The following is a 22,897-nucleotide window of genomic DNA, read 5'->3' as shown; positions in this document are numbered from 1 at the left end:
TCTCAAGTACATCACCCCTGTATAGACCCTCTGTATGCTCCTTCCACCTTTCTGCTTTCCTTTCTTTGCCTAGAACTGGTTTTCCATCTTAGCTCTTGATATCCATTTTAGCTCTTGATATTCATAGTCATGGTTCTCTTTTGTCCAAAGGTCTCCTTAATTTTCCTGTAGGCAGTATCTACCTTACTCCTAGTGATATATGCTTCTACATCCTTACATTTGTCCTCCACCCATCCCTGATTAGCTATTTTGCACTATCTGTCGATCTCGTTTTTGAGATTCCTTTTTGCCTGCTTCAGTTACTGCGTTTTTATATTTTCTCCTTTCATCAGTTAAATTCAGTATCTCTTCTGTTACCCAAGGATTTCTACTAGCCCTCGTCTTTCTACCTACTTGATCCCCTGTTGCGTCACTATTTCATCTCTCAAAGCTGCACGTTCTTCTACTGTATTTCTTTTCCCCATTCTTGTCAATCATTCCATACTGCTCTTTCTGAAACTCTCTACAACTTCTGGTTCTATCAGTTTATTCAGGTCCCATCTCCTTCAATTTCCATCTTTCTGGAGTTTCTTCACTTTTAGTCTACAGTTCACAACCAATAAATTGTGCTCAGAGTCCACAGCTGCCCCTGGAAATGTCTTACAATTTAAAACCAGGTTCCTAAATCTCTGTCTTACCATTATATAATCTATCTGAAATCTTCCAGCATCTCAGGCCTCTTCCACATACACTAACCTTCTTTCATTATTCTTCAACCAAGTGTTAGCTACGATTAAGTTATACTCTGTGCAAAATTCTACCAGGCACCTTCCTCTTTCATTCCTTCCAGTCCATATTCACCTACTACTTTTCCCTCTCTTCCTTTTCTTGCCATCTAATTCCAGTCCCCCATGACTATTAAATTTTTGTCTCTCTTCACTATCTGAATAATTTCTTTTATCACATCATATATTTCTTCAATCTCTTCATCATCTGCGGAGTAGCTGGCATATTAACTTGTACTACTATGGTAGGCATGAGCTTCGTGTCTATCTTGGCTACAATAATGCATTCACTATGCTGTTTGTAACAGCTTACACGCGCTCCTATTTTTTTATTCATTGGTAAAACTACTCCTATTTGGTTTTGTATTTACAACTCTGTATTCACCTGACCAGAAGTCTTGTTCCTCCTGTCACCAAACTTCACTAATTCCCACTGCATCTAATTTTAACCTGACCATTTCCCTTTTTAAATTTTCTAACCTACCAGCCCGATTAAGGCATCTGACATTCCAAGCTCTGTTCCGTAGAACACCAGTTTTGCTTCTCCAGATAATGATGTCCTCCTGAGCAGACCCCACCCAGAGATCTGACTGGGGAACTATTTTACCTCCAGAATATCTTACCCAAGAGGACGTTACAAGGCCAGATCAGTCAGTCATCCAGACTGTTGCCCTTGCAACTGCTTAAAAGGCTGCTGCTCCTCTACAGGAACCACACGTTTGTCTGGCCTCTCAACAGAGACCCCTCGGTATCTACAAGCGATTTCATGTCAGAAGACCTTTTGCAAGCTGGTTGCAGTGTATTTCATGTAACAAGAACTTTACAGTTTGATAGTTGTATAACTAATGAAAGTCATATTTTGTAAGTTATGTGATATGGTATCTATGTTAAAGAGTATCTGTAAATACATGTATAGCAATGTTAAGTTAAGAAATTAATGTCATAGAACTACAGATAAATGTAAGTAATATTTGTCATTACCATATTTGTTAAATACTTGTTTTAAATTGTAATACATAGACTATATTGTATCACTTCACGATAAACTGCTGACTTGTCCACTATGTGCCAAATGTGATCAAACAGAACAAAATTAACTCAACCACTTAATCAAACAATGACAGATATAAAAGTTCACTGCCACAAAATATCCCTAGCTCTAACAAAATACCTGATCTTAAATGTTTGGATTTGATAGTCTATACAGTGTATCCTGATTATGTGGTGACTGAAAAAAGGAGGTCTTAAATACCTTGACCTTAAAAGTCTGTACTGGTGGTCCTTTCAGATCATACAAAAATTGACCAAAACAAAAAGCATCTTCATCACTGTCTACTGAAGTAATACCCTGTAGAAAGAGATGTTGTTATAGAAGATGCCAAACTGCAGGAGATAATAATAATTAATAATAACAATAATTTTACTGTCATTCGGCCAATAAAGCAATAGACAATATCACACATATTATAATTTAAAAGAAACAACAGGATTGTTATTAGTGTTATAATATTCTATTACAGTTGAAATATTCAGTTACATCATAGACTGGCAGTATTTGTTTGAAAGCTTGTACAGATAATTTTTATACAGATTGTGGAATCTTATTAAATAATTTGTGCCTCACGAGTTCATAATCGTTCAGTGATTTTGACAGTCTGTGGTATTGGATATAAATACATCTGTTCTCTCTTGAACTGTAACAATGTACATTTTCTCCGCATTTTGTTTCTGGTAACTTCTTTTTTTGTGTAAATTACAGCATACTATAAGTTTATTGCAGTCATGATCTTTCATTCACAAGGAAGCAGTTTACAGTGTATCTTACAAGAAGAACCAGTAATTACCTAATAGCTTTTTTCTGCAGTATTAAGATCTCATGCACACAACTATACTTCCCCCATAAAATACCATATGTTAGTATGCTTTGGAAGAAAGAGAAATATGATGTTCTAACAAACTTTATGGGTACACAATCCATAAGTCTCCTTAACAGATAAATTACTCTTGACAGCTTACACTAATATATTGTACATGTTGACTCCAAGGTAATTTATCATCTAAATATACCCCCAAAAACTTAACATATGGGCTGTGTTTTGTTGCCATTCAATAAGAAGCCATTTTCTTTAAACCAGTTGGAAGCTTGGTCCACTGTCTTTGCAACACAACTTTTAAGACTGCTGAGATCATTACTACAATGAACTGTACTAGACTTCATAAATGATGGCAGATCATTGATCATTATTAGAAACATAAAAGGGCCCAGTGTGGCTCCTTGGGGAACACCTACCTTAACTTTTCTATTCTTGACATTTCCTTGCCAACATAGACAATTTACCTATGGTCCTGTAGATACGAGTTTAATAGTTTAAGGTTGTTACCTTCAGTGCCATAGAATCCAATTTTTTTTCCAGAAGTGGTGTGTACTCTACAAAGTCAAAAGCTTTACTTAGATCACGAAAAGTGGCTTGAGAAAATCCTTTTGTCCTCAAACACTTGATGTATGTATTTGACTACAGAGTCTATAGCATCAACTGTTGACAAATTTTTCCTAAAACCGTACTGTGATTCACTAATTATTCCTAGTTTTTCAAAGTAAACATATAATTGTTGGTAAATTACACATTCCAGTACTTTAGAAAACGCTAGGGCTATAGAAATTGGCGTGTAACTTGAAAGTAAGTCAGTATATCCTTCTTTCTGTATTGGAACTATCCTACACACTTTTAGCTCATCGGGGAAATGTCTCTCAGCTATGCACTTGTTTATACAATATGCTAAGGGATACACAATATAATCTATTACTGTCTTTAGTACATTACAAGATATGTCTTATACATCTACACTGTCTGATGGTTTTAGCTGTTTTACTATCCCCCCTTCTAACAGCCGTGTACCGCAAGTCTCTAGAGGAACGGAAGGTTCCAAATGATTGGAAAAGAGCACAGGTAGTCCCAGTCTTCAAGAAGGGTCGTCGAGCAGATGCGCAAAACTATAGACCTATATCTCTGACGTCGATCTGTTGTAGAATTTTAGAACATGTTTTTTGCTCGAGTATCATGTCGTTTTTGGAAACTCAGAATCTACTATGTAGGAATCAACATGGATTCCGGAAACAGCAATCGTGTGAGACCCAACTCGCTCTGTTTGTTCATGAGACCCAGAAAATATTAGATACAGGCTCCCAGGTAGATGCTATTTTTCTTGACTTCCGGAAGGCGTTCGATACAGTTCCGCACTGTCGCCTGATAAACAAAGTAAGAGCCTACGGAACATCAGACCAGCTGTGTGGCTGGATTGAAGAGTTTTTAGCAAACAGAACACAGCATGTTGTTATCAACAGAGAGACGTCTACAGACGTTAAAGTAACCTCTGGCGTGCCACAGGGGAGTGTTATGGGACCATTGCTTTTCACAATATATATAAATGACCTAGTAGATAGTGTCGGAAGTTCCATGCGGCTTTTCGCGGATGATGCTGTAGTATACAGAGAAGTTGCAGCATTAGAAAATTGTAGCGAAATGCAGGAAGATCTGCAGCGGATAGGCACTTGGTGCAGGGAGTGGCAACTGACCCTTAACATAGACAAATGTAATGTATTGAGAATACATGGAAAGAAGGATCCTTTATTGTATGATTATATGATAGCGGAACAAACACTGGTAGCAGTTGCTTCTGTAAAATATCTGGGAGTATGCGTGCGGAACGATTTGAAGTGGAATGATCATATAAAATTAATTGTTGGTAAGGCGGGTACCAGGTTGAGATTCATTGGGAGAGTCCTTAGAAAATGTAGTCCATCAACAAAGGAGGTGGCTTACAAAACACTCGTTCGACCTATACTTGAGTATTGCTCATCAGTGTGGGATCCGCACCAGATCAGGTTGACGGAGGAGATAGAGAAGATCCAAAGAAGAGCGGCGCGTTTTGTCACAGGGTTATTTGGTAACCGTGATAGCGTTACGGAGATGTTTAACAAACTCAAGTGGCAGACTCTGCAAGAGAGGCGCTCTGCATCGCGGTGTAGCTTGCTCGCCAGGTTTCGAGAGGGTGCGTTTCTGGATGAGGTATCGAATATATTGCTTCCCCCTACTTATACCTCCCGAGGAGATCACAAATGTAAAATTAGAGAGATTAGAGCGCGCACAGAGGCTTTCAGACAGTTGTTCTTCCCGCGAACCATACGCGACTGGAACAGGAAAGGGAGGTAATGACAGTGGCATGTAAAGTGCCCTCCGCCACACACCGTTGGGTGGCTTGCGGAGTATAAATGTAGATGTAGATGTAGATGTAGAGATCTCAGAGAAGGCAGACATATGTGTATTAGCTGGTAGTTTACAAAAAATTTTTGAAAGAATCTCTGATGAACTAATATCAGGTTTGATAAAAGAATTTCCTACTTCCTCAATTCATTTAACAAAATAATCATTAAATTTTTGGAGGCATATATTAATTTTCTTGTTTCTTTCATTTTTAGCAAAACTATTTATTAATTTCCATGAGGCTTTGCACTTGGTGGAATTCTCAATACTGCTGAAATTGTCTGCTTTTTTGGCTTCTGCAATGGGTTTTTTTATGCTCATTCCTATATTTAAGATAGGCTAATCTGGCATTGTCAGTATTCAGACTTTCATATACATTGCGCAACAAACTTGGTTTTTCACATTTGTTAGTTTTTCACTATACCATTGATTTGTTTATTCATGGCCTTGCTTTTGAGGCCTTTGTCTATTGCTTTGTGAGAATGTCATCATTAAATTATGTCAAAAATGTTTTAAAGAACCTTTCAAATGTTATATTTGCTGATTCAGATTTAACACATAAATTTGCATTCTTTTCATAAACAGTTATCCCATAAGAGAACCTCCTGAAGCAAAACTTACATTACTAAACGAAATGCCATTTTGAGTACGATGAAGGCAAATCTACAATATAACCGTAATAAAGAATGTGTAAAACTATTGCAATGTGTGAAGGAAAATTACACAAAAATCCTTCATTTTATATACTATATCTGAAACTAATAGGCCAGACTATGAAACCAATTTACCATGCAGTATTTTTAAGAGGGAAACTATCATAGAATGTAACAGTGTTTATATTCATTAAGAGAGACTCTGTCATAAAACATGGCACTACTTCTGTTCAAAGAATGAGAATGCATAAATAATACTTCACATGTAACAGACATCTATAACAACATAGGTTACATTAAGAGAAGCATTGATACGTTGACACCAAACATACTAAAATGTTTGAATATAATTACACCAAATTTGCAAGGTTTGTTAAAATGTATGTACATGCATGTGCACTAAAGGACATCTCAAGAAGTTCACACAGTGTAGAACACAACAACAAATTTGTCTGGTATAGGCATGTGAATGTAGTGAACATGCAGAATCCTCTCACAGTACTGCCAAATATTTAGAATGAACTAATGAATAAAGATAGCAGTTTTCAATTGAGCATGGCCTGGGACCCAGCCTTGAGCATGATTAAAGAACAGTGGAAATCTGCTCCCATCATAGTAACTGAAAGGACAAAGGATTATTGTCACAGCACTGGCAGAGGCCCACGCTGGTGCCGGTAGCAGTGTGATTGAGAACAATGGATTGAGCTGCAGCCACATGATTCCTTCACAACTGCATCAGTTCCACACCCAGAAACTGCCAGCTAGAGGCTGTGGGCAATGGGATGGGATATAAAGACAGCGCTCAGTAAAATACCGTCAGTCATCATGAAATCCTGAAGATGACAAGAAGTTGGCTTGCCAAAATACTGCACCTTCTTAATAATGGCATCTGGCTGAATGCCCAAGATATATTCAAAATAACTTTAAATTATCATCATTCAGGGGTTATTGTGCTACACGTGTTGTAAGTCCCCTTTAATAAATGAAACTACCGTACCCAAGAAAAAGACTTAGATTACAATGAGAGAAAAACTTGGAAATATGCTAGATTATCTTGTGCACAATTAAATGTCACTGTTACGAAGAGTGCATTTATCTGTATCTATAAATAGGTAGCACCACAGTTGTTTCAAATGAAAGAAAAGAGATTACTGAAATAAGTTGATGCACTATCTACAGCTGAATTAACTGCACCATGTTGATGCCTCTTGAACTCATATATAAAGAAAAGGGAAACTAATAAAATAGAATCACTAAATGTGAGTGGCAAAACCATATGTAGAACCAAAGAGGGGTGCAAAATTCAATATATGAGGGTTGGAACTGTAATAGTGGCAACTATTTATTTACAGCTTGTACAAAATAGATACATGTTTCAAATATTTGCTGACCTTCAAAGTAGTCACCAGAATTGTGTGTAACCTGTTGCCGGCAATGTAGAAGTTGTAGGATACTCTTAGCAGTGCCAGTTGTGTTGACAGTTTGAGCGTCGTCGTCTATTGCCCGACGAATTTGTAGCAGTTTTGAAGTGAATGCCATGAAGTGTTTCCTTCAGTTTAGAAACTGAGTTGAACTCACAAGGGCTTAAGACAGGGGAGTGCAGTAAGTGGTGTAGCACTTGGCAGCCCCATCACTCAAACAAATCAGTAACAGCTTGCACTGTACGTGCTTGAGTATTGTCCTGCAAAATAATGGCCACGTCCTGCAGAAAGTGTCATCACTTCTGTCTCTAAGCTGGTCATAGGTTGTGTTCCAAAAATGAACAGCATAGAGACAATAATGATGACACTTTCTGCAGGACCTGACCATCATTTTGCAGGACAATGCTCAAGCACATACATAGCAAGCTGTTACTGTTTTGTTTGACTGATGGGGCTGCTAAGTGCTATACCACCTACTGCACTCCCCTGACTTATGCCCTCATGAGTTCAACTCAATTTCTAAACTGAAGGAAACACTTCATGGCATTCGCTTCAGAACTGCTACAAATTTGTCAGGCAATAGACTGTGCTGCTCGAATTGTCAACACAACAGACACTGCTAAAAGTATCCTTCGACTTCCATATTACTGGCACCACATTATAGACAATGCTGATGACTACTATGAAGGTCAGTAAAACTTTGAAACATGTATCTATTTTGTACGAGCTGTAAATAAATAGTTGCCACTATTAAAGTTCCAAGCCTCTTATATCTTGCTGCCTGTTTAAAGCACAATTCAAAGAAATGTTCCCAATACCACAAAATTCAGTTTAAAGTTTCATTTAATAAGTCATTTACAAAACGGTTTCCCATGCTATCTTAGTTTCCTGTGCCCTCCCCTGGTGTCACAACCACTGATTCATTTCAGATGTAACAGAAGAGTTTATTCCTCCACTCGCAGAACCATCCTAAGCAGGAATGATTTAACCATCTCCCTTATTAATTCAGTATTTAAAAAAAAAAAATATGGCTCAAAATAAAGTCTGCTCTGCTTGCTATTTGTCTTCATCACCCATATTACACCACACTGCCTGTCCCCTACAATGTATTTTTTCTGTATGGTCTCATCTACTTGCAGTTGCTCTCATTTCAAAGTTTCCTCATGTTCTCCTGCTCAGATCCATCATCTGTAGGGCAATGATAATGAAGAACCACAATACTAGTAGAAGTATGAAAAAAAGAACAGAGGTGTAAAAATGATTGTGAGTCAAATGTAAGTTAAAATATTAGGAATATTAACAGAAATATGAGAAAGAGGACAGAGATGGGAAAACTGTAGTGAGCCACGTGTACATTAAAACCTGAGAGACAGAGATCCAATTTCCATCTCTTCATACAGAACCATTTTTCATCTTTCAAGCTTAAAAGAAACAGTAATGGAATGGATAATCAAAATGACAGTAATACTGAAATGCATTATGTATACACATTGCATCTGTCATCTTCCGTGACATTTCCAGCAATAGGATGTTAAATATTATCAGTAAATATTATTTTTTTGTGCCTGTGTTTGTCGAGAGTCTGATAGTAAATATGACTAACAGAAAGCTGCACAACAGCTGCAGTTGAGTTGATATACCATGAAAGTCCTTTCATCACTCAAGGTTTCATTCATGCTCTATTTTTTGACAGTGCTGGAACTGTAGTGTGCAGTACTACTGTTGTGTACCAAGGAACTTTTCCAATGAAGTTGTTTAAATGGTTATAAACAAATCAAGAAAGAAGTGTGGTTTTCATGTCATTGGAATTGACAAATATACTGAAGATACTGAGCAGGTGATAGAAGTTTACTTTACAATCTATTTAATTAAGTCATATTACTTGTACAGTACTTGATTAAAAATCATATTTCTGTACTGTATGAGGAATACTTTTATCACATTCAGGAGGGGAAGGAGTCACGATTCAACTTAGGCTGAGGTTGTGCAAAGATTTTCTGAGAGATCGTGTTAAACAAAATCTTGTATTTATAAATTTGGGAACACTTATAAAACAACTAATGTAATTAGTAAAACTGTCTGAGGATACTGTTTTTTGTTGGTAGAGCTATGCATACATGAATCTGAGTGTGAAAAATTGATACATAATTCCAAATATTAAGAAAAGTACTGTAAGCCTGGAGCTGGTCCAAAATTTCAGAAATCCAGGCTCCTCATAACTCTAGATAAGAAAAATGCCAGCTTTATATCTCTGAAATACATAGTGTTTATGCTAGAGTTAATAATTCAAGTAAGATAAAACTAGGAAAATAGATACTATTTTTAATATGATCTATAGTTTTAATTTGGTGCTTGATTAAAGACATATATGCAAGCTTTACACATATGAAAGCTGTATGACTGTGTGGCACATCAAACTGAAGAAGTACAATTCTTGGTCATAAAAGCATGCAATACAATAATTATCACTTGATGTATTACATTTTTTAAGAACCTACATGTTAGAACATAGAAGCAGTATATACCCATATTGAAAACTCTTTTGGTGCACTAGTCCTTTCTCCTGTTGGTGACAGGGCCTGAGGAATGTGCTCCAGGGTCACTGCTGTCACATAAATTTCCGTAATCAGTTTAATTGCTGCTGAGCCTGAACTGCCATGGAAAGCCCAGCATTCGCCGGGCAAAACATTTGCCTGCAACACAGCATTTAAGTACTGTTATGGAAAGGTTGTCTATTTTTGTAAATATAAGGAATAGTAGTAAATTTTGCACAGAACAAACAATTGCTAGTTTGGAAGAAACGTAATTGGATAATTTCTACTAGTCATCAACTGTATGAAAATATAGTTTTGTAGTTGTGAATACAGAATTAGAAGTATGACCAAGGAATTTTTATCTACAACCACATCTGTACTGTGCAAACCACCTTTCAGTGTGCAGCTGATAGCTCTATCCCCCCCCCCCCCTTTTTCCCTATTCCATTAGTGAATAGAGCATGGGGAGTATCAATGTCGGCAATTTCTGTGATTTTCTTGTGGTGGTCATATCTGGGATATATGGCCATATCTGAGAGAAAGTAATATGTTGTCTGACTCTTCCTGAAATATTGGAATATCCACAGTAAACCTCTCTGTAAAGCACAAGCCTCTCCTGTAGTGTGTGGCACTGGAGTTTGGTTAGCATCTCTCCAATTCTCTCCTGATGACTAATGGTAAGAGTCCCAAACTGATGAATAACATTTAATAATCAGTCAAACAAATTTTAAGCCAGCCAGTCACTACTGCACTTAAATTACTTCTCTTTTTGATTGTCTCAGTTCATCATTATTACCGTACTATCTAAAAACAGAATAATCACCTGCCAGTTCATATCATTTTTAACTTGGACTAATAGTTACAGTTCCTTTTTATAGTGTATCATCAAACAGTTTCATTAATTTTCAGTCTATTTTTATATGCAGTCCAGAAAAACATATTCTTATCAGAGCACAAGGTCAAATACTCTTCACTGTCTGAAGTAATTCTACATGTATTCTTTTTCAGACAGTGATCATTTTTTAACACACTCCTTCTGCATCACTTCTCTGATCTCTCAATAATACTCCTGTGCTGAGGGTGCATAAAAGGCAAGCATTGTTCAGATGTACTTGTATTGATCTCACAGATATTTTACTATATACATCTTAAAAGATTACTGAAGGCAGATATTTACAGCGTGGGAATTCATTGTGATGTTAATCACCCCTCACTTACTTTTACTCTGAACTATTGCAAATAACTATTATGGAACAATGTCAGGACAAAAAATAGAGTCTGCGCAAGACTACACGTCATAGTAACGGAAAATTTAAATAACATCATAAAACCCTACCAAAATTTGAAATTTGTGAATATTTTGGTCCCTTCCTTGAGCTCCAAAATTGCAACACTCATTCATACCTTCAATAAATAAATATTTCTGACAATATGAAATTAAACAAAACACAACAAAATGATAAACCAAGGAAAAATAGGGGGAGAGAGAGAGAGAGGAACACACACCATTCATTCACACAAGCATGCATGCACACCTCATGCATACATGACTGCCAGTTCTGGTAGCTCAGGCCAGAAAGCAACTATCATGTGGGACGGAAGCAGCAGTCTGGAAGGGGGGGGGGATAGCAGTGTATGGGTGGGTGGGGAGAGAGAGGAGGCTGTCTGATGGAGCGTGTAGGGACTAGAATTTCAACAGGCACGCAAAGCACCAAGAGGCTGTGGGGAAGGGAGGTGGGGAAAATGGAGCAAAAAAGAAGAGGAATGGGGAAAGATGAGTGGGTGTGTTGGCAGGGGAAGGCAAGCAAAGAGGGTGGGAGATGAGAATAAAGAGGAGGTGATATGACAGAAGGGGTGGAAATTGTTGGGCAGGGGGTGCAGGGACAGTAAGTTACTGCAGGTTGAGGCCAGAATAATTATGGAGGCAGAGAATGTGTTGTAAGGATAACTGCCATCTGTGCAGTTCAGAAAAGCTGGTGGTGAAGGGGAGGATACAGATGGCTTGGGTAGTGAAGCAGCCATTGAAATCAAGCATGGTATGTCCAGCTGCATGTTGTGCCACAGTGTGGTCTACTTTGCTCTTGGCCACACTTCGGCGGTGGCCTTTCATCCTGGCAGGCAGCTGGTTGGTAGTCATATAAGTATAAAGAGCTATGCAATGATTATGGCAGAGCTGGTAAATGACATGGCTGCTTTCATAGGTGGCCCATCCACTGGGGGCCACTTCCTGTGCCTTCCTTGGCACCCTATGCTGTCTTCACACAAATATGCACCCTACTCAAACCTCCTAGTCACCCTACTTCCTTAACATCTTACAAAGGTCTATGCTGGTCATAATTAGATAGAAGACATATATATCACCAGTTCTCCTGTGACATCAGCCCTACATTTCAAATTAAAGTTGTTACTTCTCCTGATATTCTGCATCACGCGTTTTCTTATTTTATGTATAGCTTCAGATCTATGATGTTCCTCAAATCTAACTACTCCTTGGAATGGAGTCTGACAGCAAATATACATTTTCATGTGGGTTTCGTTTTATAAGGGGCTATCACAAAGTTTTCCGTTTGAGGGTGTTGCTGCAGCATATGTACAATGTAGCATGAAACTGATGTGGAGAAATAAGCACTGAGAAGTACAAAAAAGTTCAGTGTGCCATTTTTGTCTTTCTAATTTGCATGAAATTTGGTGCTGTTAGCAAACAATACTGATGAAGCAAAGGTTCAGGTAGACCAACTAGAATGATTAGCGGCAAAGGTTGGATTGCAAATTTTATTTGAGAAAACAGAAATGATGCCCAGCTTCCCAGTTGACACATCCCATATCTTACTCTATAATGATCAAAAAATTAAAGTAGTAAAAAAGTTTAAATATCTTGGTGAGATTATTACCTGGAATGTTAATGAAAGAGCACAATAGGTAGTAGAACATTAAAACTTCAGCGAGCGCAGAGAACCACGTGGCCAACCTACAAAAAATGATCTCTCTCAATAAATGCTAAATTTCGACATTACTCCTCCATCTTTAAACTGGAAGCAATATATGCAAGTGAAACACTATTCAGACTAAATACTCAAGCAACAACTGACAAATTGCAGAAAGTTGTTAGAAGAATATTCTGAACAATTATCAGTAAGAAACATCAAGTTAATGGGCAGTGGAGACTTTTGCCCAATTCAGTAGTGCATAAGGAAAGTGAGTCCATTATTGATACAATGTGGAGAAGAAGGATTGCACTTTTTGGCTACATACCTCCCTTAACAGATACTAGAATCCTGAAGCAACTTTTTGACTATTTCTGGAACATTAAAACCAAAAACATCTGGTTTAAAGAAGTTCAAAGTGATCTGGAGGAACTGAACATCACCACACACCAAATTCAACTCAGAGAAGAGAAACTGCTTCTGAAGAACAAATACACATGGCTGACATTCAAACCATCAGAACGGAAGAAGTATGTCATATATGCAGAAGAACGAGCAGCCAGATCACAGCGAATGGAGAAGTTTTGGGAAACGAAGAAATGGCTGACTACTAAGACCTAAACTTAATCATTGTAGACTCTGTTGTGTTATGTTTGGTTTTAGTGCTCCAATGTGGGCGTAAACTATGTAAATAAATAAATAATTTACACTGCCAAGCACTTATAGATTGCCACCAGTATGGGTTTCAACACATATATCCTAAAGAGATTACATAAATTCTTAGGTACCTAAAATGATTAATTTTACTGTGCATAGCAATGTTTTTAATAGATCATTAATATCTTCTGCTAACGTCATCAGACCATCCTTGACCTACCTATGTAATCAAACAATGAATAGGCACACTTTTTGACATACTTAATAACATACAGTAAAAATGGAGACAAACAAGTGTCGTCTAATTATAGGCACATCTCATTCAAACCCGTTTAAGCAGCTCACAATATACCTATCATTATCAAATGCTTGTCAACATATATAGTTCAGCATGCTTACTTCCCCTATCACAGATGAAGGGTCCAGAAAACTGATTCCTTGATCCACAAGAATACAGTGGCATTGTGGAGACTTTTCCATTAATTAATTATTCAGGCCCCTCTTTCATTACAGAATTCTAAGGTATATTATAGAGTTAAAGACTGGGTTCAACTATTATGTTCTCAATTTATTGAATAGGAATTTTAGAAGCCAGAATCTCATTTTACTCAATAATTCTATTTGTTTTTATTACACAATGCATACTGTTATGTTGATTTTTGAAGTAGCTCAAGAGAAATACTTGTTGCTCCACAAGGCTTACCTGATCATCTCTTCTGTCAAACTTTCTTTTAACATCTCAAATTTTCTTAATTGAGAATGTATAATATGCTTGTAATATTCATTTCTGCAACATGTGCACACCTTGTTTGCTTTGGCATTTTTTTGTGAACTAGTCTACTATCATACCTCAGGAAGGAAGTCCTTTTGCTTTATAAGATGTACATGATCATTCCAATTATCAAAAGTATTCAAAGGTATAATTCCAGGAACTGTTTCTTTTTAACAGCTGAGTATAATAGCTGATTTTTGTGCCAATTTTAGGTCAGAGTGGTGTGTGACAAGTGTCCTAGAGAAATAATGTAAGTGTAATAGTAATTATCAACGTGTCTGCAGAATCATTTTATCTTAGTTGTGCCTTTAATGCAATGCATGAGTTGATTTATTTTTATTCATGAGAGTTCTCTCTCATGGGACTGGATCAGTGGGTCACATTTTCAGGAACTTGGGTATGGATGGGTGCAATAAGACATGACATGAATCAATAAATTAGAATTCACTACTTTATGTATATAATGTATGTACACTGTTGTGGACCAAATGTCCTAACATAACAGAGATCATGTCCAGACTAAACTGGCATAGAATCTACTCAGCACCACTTGATAGTCAGAGATGAAGTGTTGGGGAGTCTCCCTAGTCGAGCCCGCACAGAACCCTTTGGAGTGGAGCAAGGAATGAGGAGAGAAGATGGGTGGAATGTTAGTGTGGCCACCTTCATGCAGGTGCACATGATCACCTACATCATGGCTGGCTGAGAGATGGTACGCAGTGGACCATTTCTCGCAGGATGGTGTTGAAGATGCATGCGACTAACCAAGCCACAAGCATTGCTGGTGTGATGTATGGCCAGACCATTTCTCACAGAGATTGTAGGGAATGAGTTATCTGGTTGGGAAGTAACAGATGAGACAAGGACAGCAGATTACATGCCATGCACAGCAGTTGTCGTCTGTTGTGAGAGAGGGCTAATTGAAAACAACAAATTGTAGCCATGACTTGGTCACGAAGCTGTTGCAGACATTCAGGAGGGAATAGATGTTGCAGAGGTGGCTTATTGTGTGTAACAAGTCGTCCACTAGCTGTCAGTGGAACTATGGTATGCCTCTGGAATGTCTTGTTCAGTGCAGTATCATTGTCCTCCAGGCAGAAAAAATGCTGCAGTAATGTTGTCATTGATAGTGTTGCCATATCCGGTAGGTGATCACCTCGGGTAGCATCTACAATTCAGCATGTGCAATGTGGGTTACACAACACAGTGGTGAAGTATGCATGGCCTTGACACCTGAGTGCAGAACAGATGAAACGATGGTGGAACCAACATAAATATTTGACGCATGGCTGGAGATCGGCATCCACCACACAAGTTGTTATTGCATGGGCAGCCACTGTAGGGAAGTGTTGTCTCCTCGTATGGCAATGACTGGGCCAAGTCATGTCATCTAGGTGTCATTCAGATGAAGCTGTGACATCACAGCTGACTCCAACATTGGGGAGGCGATGCCAGCTTCATCAGCAAGGTCAGGTGGAGTCATGATGTATTGGACATCTGGAATGGCATGGTAGTGAGAGCATTGAGGGGGGTACCGTATTTACTCGAATCTAAGCCGCACTTTTTTTCCGGTTTTTGTAATCCAAAAAACCGCCTGCGGCTTAGAATCGAGTGCAAAGTAAGCGGAAGTTCTGAAAAATGTTGGTAGATGCCGCCACAACTAACTTCTGCCGTCGAATATATGTAGCGATTCACATGCATGTTTTTCAGGCACAAAGATAAATACTGGCGCCAAAACCTCTGTGTCAGTAAATAAATAAAAAAAAAAGGTGGAAGACGAAATTTTTTCTCCGCCCCGAGTTTCGACCACTGCATTTTCATACATTATCCAACGAAGTAAATACAAATTCCGTATTGTTCGTCTTCGAATGTAGCAACATTTCAATGTACTGTACTACGAAAATCCGACTGGCAAGACTGTTTGGGATGTTTGTCAATATGGCCAACTCTACGTTCTGAATTTTTTCTACCTATGAGAAGAGATGGTTGCTAATAGGAACTTTTATAAATTGTGAATCACATGCAGTATTCTCTTCACCATAAGAATAATATGTATATAAACATTTTGCCATGTATTCTTTCGTGTTTGCTGCTATCTCATTTAAATCCTGTCTGCTTAATAAACTACGAAACTAGAGTGAGACAACAGCAAACGCCGAAGAATATACATATCATTTCATGTTTATATTCATATTATTCTTATGCCTAATAGTGATACAGTCAGAAATGAAGCACGTCAATTGACTAGATTTTTAAATCTAAGATGACTAATTTCTGTGTAGAATGTTATGTACTAAAGACGTCTGCAAAGATTTTCAAACAGAGAAAAATTTTCGCTAAACTCTCGTTCAGAACATCTTCTATCATACGCAGTCTATTATTTGGTTCTTGTTGATCGTCAAAGAAAGCAGCAGTGTTAGTATTTAGTAACAACAAATAGCAGTCTCTTGCCATTGTTTCGCTAATGAGACGATTCCTCTCTTTTTATTTTTTTAATTGTAAGCGGCGGTAGTGCGCACAAAAGCAAGCCACGCCGCGAGCGGCGACAGGCCGTAAACACTGATTATCAGAATGTGACAAACAGTGCATGACACAGTACAGTAATGCATTTTCAGCTTAGAGTGACGTAAACACCTATAACAAAGAGAACGGCACTTATCAGATCAAAGAAAAATAAGCATTCGATCCAAACCAGACGAAGCACGTGAAAAATGAAGGGTACCCGTATAAATATGGACGGAGCGCCTGACGCATAGCAATGGCTACCTGGTAAAGCCTAACTGCTAAGCTTACTACGAGAACCAAACTACTGTAGCAGTATCGTCATCCATTCGACCTAAATTGTGTCTCATATTACAATGGACCAACTTTGTTTTGATTTGGAGGTGCGGCCTAAAACTTTACTCTCCCCTTGAATTTCGAGTCTCATATTTCAGGTGCGGCTTAGATTCGGGAAAATTTTTTTTCCTTGATTTCGAGTCTCATTTTTCAGGTGCGGCTTAGATTCAAGTGCGGCTTAGATTCGAGTAAATACGGTAATGTTTGGCTGGACTCATGAGTTTTCAGGTTTTTGCCACAGTGGATGAGTCGGAACCACAGTGAGGCAAGATGGCAGTCTCTATCGGTGGTGTTGGTTGTACACTGTTAATTACAGAAGTTAGGAGGACTGAAAAACATGTCTGAGCACAGTTAAACTGATTGAAAGGCACAATTGTGAAAATATTTATGGTCCAAATGCGGCGCAGTAGAAACAAAGTGTTAATAAGAGTACATTATCTAACCAGCTGGATAGTGTGTCTCCATCCGGCACTGTAAAGACACTTCATACCTGAATTTAAGTCTTGTAGAGAGTATTGAAAGTGCTGTTGTAGAGCACCGAACATGCCAATCATGAATTCCATGTCCAAACAAGCCATTTCTTGCACACTGATAGGGGAGTGGAACACTGTAAATGCACTGGGTTGCCAGTACACTACATAGTTATGGCATTGTTTCAGATTTGAACACAGTTTGAGGCTTTGCACAAAAGTGTTCTACATTGTAGTGTGGCATGTGAAACAATGATGCAGGAAAATCACAGTCAGCTCATACAAAATGTGTAGCAGCAGAGTGCAATAAGGGCTGTATTGCTGTTGCATGGTAACTGACTTGACAGTAATGCGAGGAAATACAGCACAATGCAGTAGTTGGGGGCCATGCATGGAGAAACTCGAGCATGGATGGGTGGTGCAACGACATATGATGTGAATCACTACATTAGAGTTCAGTACTTTATTTACATGAAGTATATGTACCGTTATGGTCCAAAAGGCCTAATGTAACATAGGTCAAGTCTATACTCAACTGGCAGAGAGTATCTACTCAGTACTGCTTGATAGCATATTGGTTGAGGCCCCACACACTGTATGAATAAATTAATCAATGAAAACTCCTCACTCTTGAAGCTCCTTGTGTTTGATAATAGGAAAACCTTCTGCAATTCAAAACAGTAACATGCCTTTTGGAACTATTATACATTTCTTCAAAACCTATTATACATTTCTTCATAACAGAAAGCAATTTGTGTGTCACTCAAATCAAACGATTTTGGTTCCATGCTGCATTTTCACTCAGTGATATTTTATTTTAAAAAATGATATCAGGGAACCAAACACTATTTACCCAAAACTTACAGTTGTTGGACAAAAAATGGAAACATTGAAGAAATGTGTGCCGATGCTAGCCAGGCCTGCAGGTTGCATAGTTGTATTTGACCACGAAAGGAACCTGTGCAATGTCAACAACACATTGCAAATGTGAGTCATCATCAGAACAGAATTCTGTGTAGTTGTTAATACATTATGTCAGAGCTAAGTGAATTTGAACTTAGGCAGATTGTTGGTGCTCATATGGTGGTGCTTCTGTAAACAAGGTAGCTGAAGTGTTTGGTGTTTCAAAAGGTATTGTATCAAAAATTTATACAGCATATATGGAAAATGGAAAGACATCATCTGCTAAGTTGTAATGAAAATAGAGGACAACAGATGCAAAAGCCACTGCACAACTCAATGTCCACTTTCACCAAAAAAGCAACATAAAGGAAGTTCTGTTAACAGGGAATTAGAGAGTGAGCTGCAATTCCAAAACCATTCATCAGTGATGCAGATTCTCATAACAGGAAACTATTGTAACAAAGCCATAAAATCTGGGTTATGGAGCAATCGAAAAATGTAGTTTGGTTGGATGGGTCTTGTTTCACATAGTTTAAAACTTCTGGCTGAGTTTATGTCCAAAGAGTGACACAGTGATGACTTAGTCAGTCATATCATGATATCCCTCGGGCCCTATGGTGACTCTGCAAGGCTGCATTACTGCCAAGGATTATGTGACCATCTTGGCTGATCATGTCCATCCCAGGATACAATGTTTGTTCCCCAGTGGTGATGCAGTATTCTAAGACAATAGGGCCCTGTTCACACAGCTCACAATATCCAAGACTGTTTTGTGAGCATGAGAATGAAGTGTTGCGTCTCCCCTGGCCACCACAGTCACCAGATCTCAAACTTATTGAGTCTTCGTGGTGTACTTTGGAGAGAAGGATGTGTAATTGCTAACCATCTCCACTGATGATGTCTGCACCGGCGTGAACCTAGAGGTGGGAGCAAAGTTGAGTGCCTTCTCCAGAACCGAAACTGCCTCATGAGACAGTTCCATGTCAGTGAGATTGATGATTGTCTTGCATGGTGCCTCCAGTGATGGTTTATCCGAGAGACATGAGAATTTTGAAATCTGACGTCCAGTGGCCTTTTCATGTGCAGAATCGGCTGTCGTTCAGGTAACACCATCCACCCAGTCCCAGGTCCATGAATTAAACTGATTGGCCAGTTTAAGATGAAGTTTAAATACTTCCTGGGAGTTGTAAATCGGCCACCCGCCCTCAGGAGCTCAGTTCGTCAGTGCACCTGGCAATGGTGACATGTATGATCACCGAAATATTGTGCCCGTTGGACACTGTGAACCGGCAGTATACCTGTGGCCTGTTCAAGCAACAAATACGCTGGGAGAAACTGGAGAATCATACTGAAAATTGTTTACTTTTTATCATTCACTCTATTCAGTGATGTAGATCAAAACATAAAAAGAAAACACCAATTCCTGTATTGAATCTGAGCTTCTATGAAGAAATTTCTCCAAATTAATTTTTCATAATCAGCCTTAATTGTTCTCCAATAGTGAAAAACTAACTGCTTTTTAGTTAAATACACATTTTTCAATAACTACACTTTTCTGGAATACAATACCACAATTTTATTTCACATTTACTTGGTATTTCTCACCTGTATTATACGATTGGGCAAATTCTTCTGGGTACAGAGTGATGTACCCATCAATGATACACTGATCTGTTTTGTCTGTGTACCGCGAGTGGTGATGACACTTCCTCCTGTGAAAAAAAAAGATAGTCATAGCTTTTACACTAGAAACTATGATTGTTTGTAAAATAGAGGTAAATGTATTGAAACATGTGGTTTCAAAAAGAAACTGAACTTTTGCTGTATCAGCTTTATTGCTTATTGTAGAACATTTTAAGTATTGTCCCCTTCAAAAAAGTCCCCTCGGCTGTTAATACACCATTCCCATCATTTCTTCCAGTTTTGGAAAGCCTCCTGGAACATATTTTGTGGGATGGGGTGCAGATTTCTCATCACATTGTCCTGTACCTCGTCTATGGTTTGGAAATGACATCCTTTCAATGTATTTTTCAGTATGGGAAACAGGAAAAAGCCTGCTAGGGATAAGTCTGGAGAATATGGTGGATGGGACACAGTGGAAATGTGGTGTTTGACTAGACAGTTGCAGACAAGGAGTGACATGTGAGCTGGTGCATTCTCATGATGCAACATCGAACTGTGGTTTCTCCACAATCCAGGCCTCTTCCTGTGCACAGCATCCCTCATGCGCACTAGGATTCCCTGGTAGACTTCCTTGTTTGCCATCTGGTCACATGGCTCAAATTCATGATGGATAATGCCTTTGTATTAAAAAAACACAACCTACATCACCTTGATCTTTGACCAACTCACGCATTTTTTTTTTTTTTTTTTTTTTGATGAGGTGACCCTTTGGCCACCCACTGCGATGAGTGCATCTTTGTTTCAGCATCATAACCGTACACACAAATCTCATCACCTGTTATGATGTTCTTAAGAAAGATCTCATTGTCATTAAGAGTGGCAAGCAGTTCATCGCACATTTCAACACAGGTCTATTTCTGATCTTCAGTCAACAAATGCGGTATGAATTTTGCCCTGACACAACGCATCTCAAGTTTTTTGCTCAAAATTTGATGGCATGATCCTACATTCATGTCCACCTCCTCAGCAACTTCTCAAACAGTTATATGACGATTTCCACGAATCACTGCACAAACGATATTCACATGGCCTTCATCTGTTGATGTGGGAGGATGTCCAGACTTGGAATCATCACAGACTGATATTCTGCCCTGTTCAAAATGTTTAAACCACTCACAGCACTGTGTGTGACTCTTACAGTCCTCCCTGTATGCTTGGCTAAGCATTTGAAATGTCTCTGTGAAAGTTTTGACAAGTTTGTAGCAGAATTTCACACACACATATTGTTCTTCAAGCCCCTTCATTGCACTAAACTGACAAGCATGCTATACATGAGCTTACTTCACTGGCTGTGGTTTGTTTGCTAAATGTCTGAGTGACACGAGGCAAATAGCAGTTTGTTGTCTAAACCTGCGGCTAGGTGCACTCAGTAGCTGCAGCACACTCTCTCTGCTGGTTGGTGCACTGTTTCAAAAGTTTGGTTTCTTTTTGAACACAGCTTGTATGTTGTAAGTCACATGGTTTGTATTTGAAAATGGATTATAAAATGTGATTTAGCATTTGCTTGCCAGATAACATACATACATAACATACAAGTGGTATGGATAGCAGTTTAAAGCTTTACATAGTACATAACAGTTCAAAAAGTATAGACTTTAGTGTCAAGAATGGTTACATCAGTACCTCCATACACATCAAACCCACCAACAGCACCTCCACTTCAACAGCTACCATCCATTCCATATCAAGAAATAGCTTCTGTACAACCTAACTATCCATGGTCATTGCATCTACAGTAATGTGCAGTTCCTCTTCAAATATGCGATGGGGTCTCACTGAGGCCTTCACAGACTGAAATTATACTCCCAATCTTGTCCAGAAACAGATCTCCAAGTCTTCTCTCACCAGTGACCTACAAACGCCCACAATCTGGTAGCAAGCACTCTTCTTGTGACTTGGTACCAAGCCAGGACTGGAGCAACCGAATTACATTCTCTGACAGGGATTGACTACCTCTCATTCTACCATGAAATGAGAAATATTCTCCCCACTATCCTCTATATTCTCCCACAGTGGTGTTCTGCCAGCCACCCAACCTATGCGATACTCTTTTCTGTCCCTGCTCCACCCTTGCTCCCAACCCCTAGCCTAATGGCTCCTATTCCTGCAATAGACCCAGCTGCAAGACTTGTCCCAAATCACCAACTCCAGTCCTGTCACTGGCATTTCCTACCCCTTCAAAAGCAGCCATGTGATGTATAAATTTAGATGCAACCACTCTGCTGCATTCTATAAGAGCATGAAAACTAATAATCTGTTGGTCTGCATGAATGGGTGCTGCTAAACTATGGACCACCCAGTTGCTCAACATGCCTCCCAGAATGATTGCTTCACTTTAATGACTGCTTCACAGCCTGTTACATTTGGATTCTTCTCACCAAAACTAAATTTTCTGAACTGCACGGGTAGGAATTCTCCCTACATTCATTCCTGTAACCTCTGTGGCCTCAACTTTAGTCCCTGTCCTCCACCCGTCTATCCCCTTCCCTGATCTCATTTCAGTACACACCCACTCTCTATCTCACCAATGTGCCTACAAGTCCTTCCCCTTCTCCACTTCTTTCTTCTCTACTCCCCCTCCCCTCCCATCCCAGTCACCCATTGCTGTACCTGACCTAGCAGTCTATCGTGTTCCCTGCAAGGTCCCAGCAGGCTTCCACAGGCAGACTAGTGTCTCCCACCACCCCTGCTCAGTTTACCCTCCCCTCCCCAAATACCGACACCAGCTGAATTGCAGCTCACGTCAGACGCAGTCATAGCCAAGGCTTAGTGCTTGGAGACAGTAGACGTGTATGTGATTTGTTGTGTGAATGTATCAGACTTTCATTCAAAATTGAAAAAAGGTCTTGCACACAAATATGTTGATCAAAATCTTGCACCACTCTGCAACCTCATTATGGAGATAAGAAAATTATGCCTGAGGAAAACAATGCAGATGCCCTGGACAGTTTTAAAGCAAAAGGTTTTGTCATTAAAATAAGAATTACCTTGTACATCAATCAGTTACAGCTGTACA

General features: G+C 38.9%; 1 protein-coding gene across 1 annotated transcript in view; it reads right to left on the bottom strand.

Annotated features, from left to right (window-relative positions):
- Window positions 1-22,897, bottom strand: part of LOC126162636 (SUN domain-containing protein 2-like) — a 145,912-nt gene that overhangs the window by 7,562 nt on the left and 115,453 nt on the right. The window contains exons 5-7 of the mRNA XM_049919267.1: window positions 19,804-19,910; window positions 9,626-9,793; window positions 2,017-2,112 (exon numbers count right to left, since the gene is read on the bottom strand). Coding sequence (XP_049775224.1) covers window positions 2,017-2,112; window positions 9,626-9,793; window positions 19,804-19,910 — 371 coding nt within the window. The remainder of the gene's footprint in view (window positions 1-2,016; window positions 2,113-9,625; window positions 9,794-19,803; window positions 19,911-22,897) is intronic.

Source organism: Schistocerca cancellata, chromosome 2 (genome assembly GCF_023864275.1).
Source record: "Schistocerca cancellata isolate TAMUIC-IGC-003103 chromosome 2, iqSchCanc2.1, whole genome shotgun sequence".
Classification (NCBI taxonomy): domain Eukaryota; kingdom Metazoa; phylum Arthropoda; class Insecta; order Orthoptera; family Acrididae; genus Schistocerca; species Schistocerca cancellata.
The sequence above is the reverse complement of the archived record's forward strand: the minus strand, read 5'-3'. Positions and strand labels throughout refer to the sequence as shown.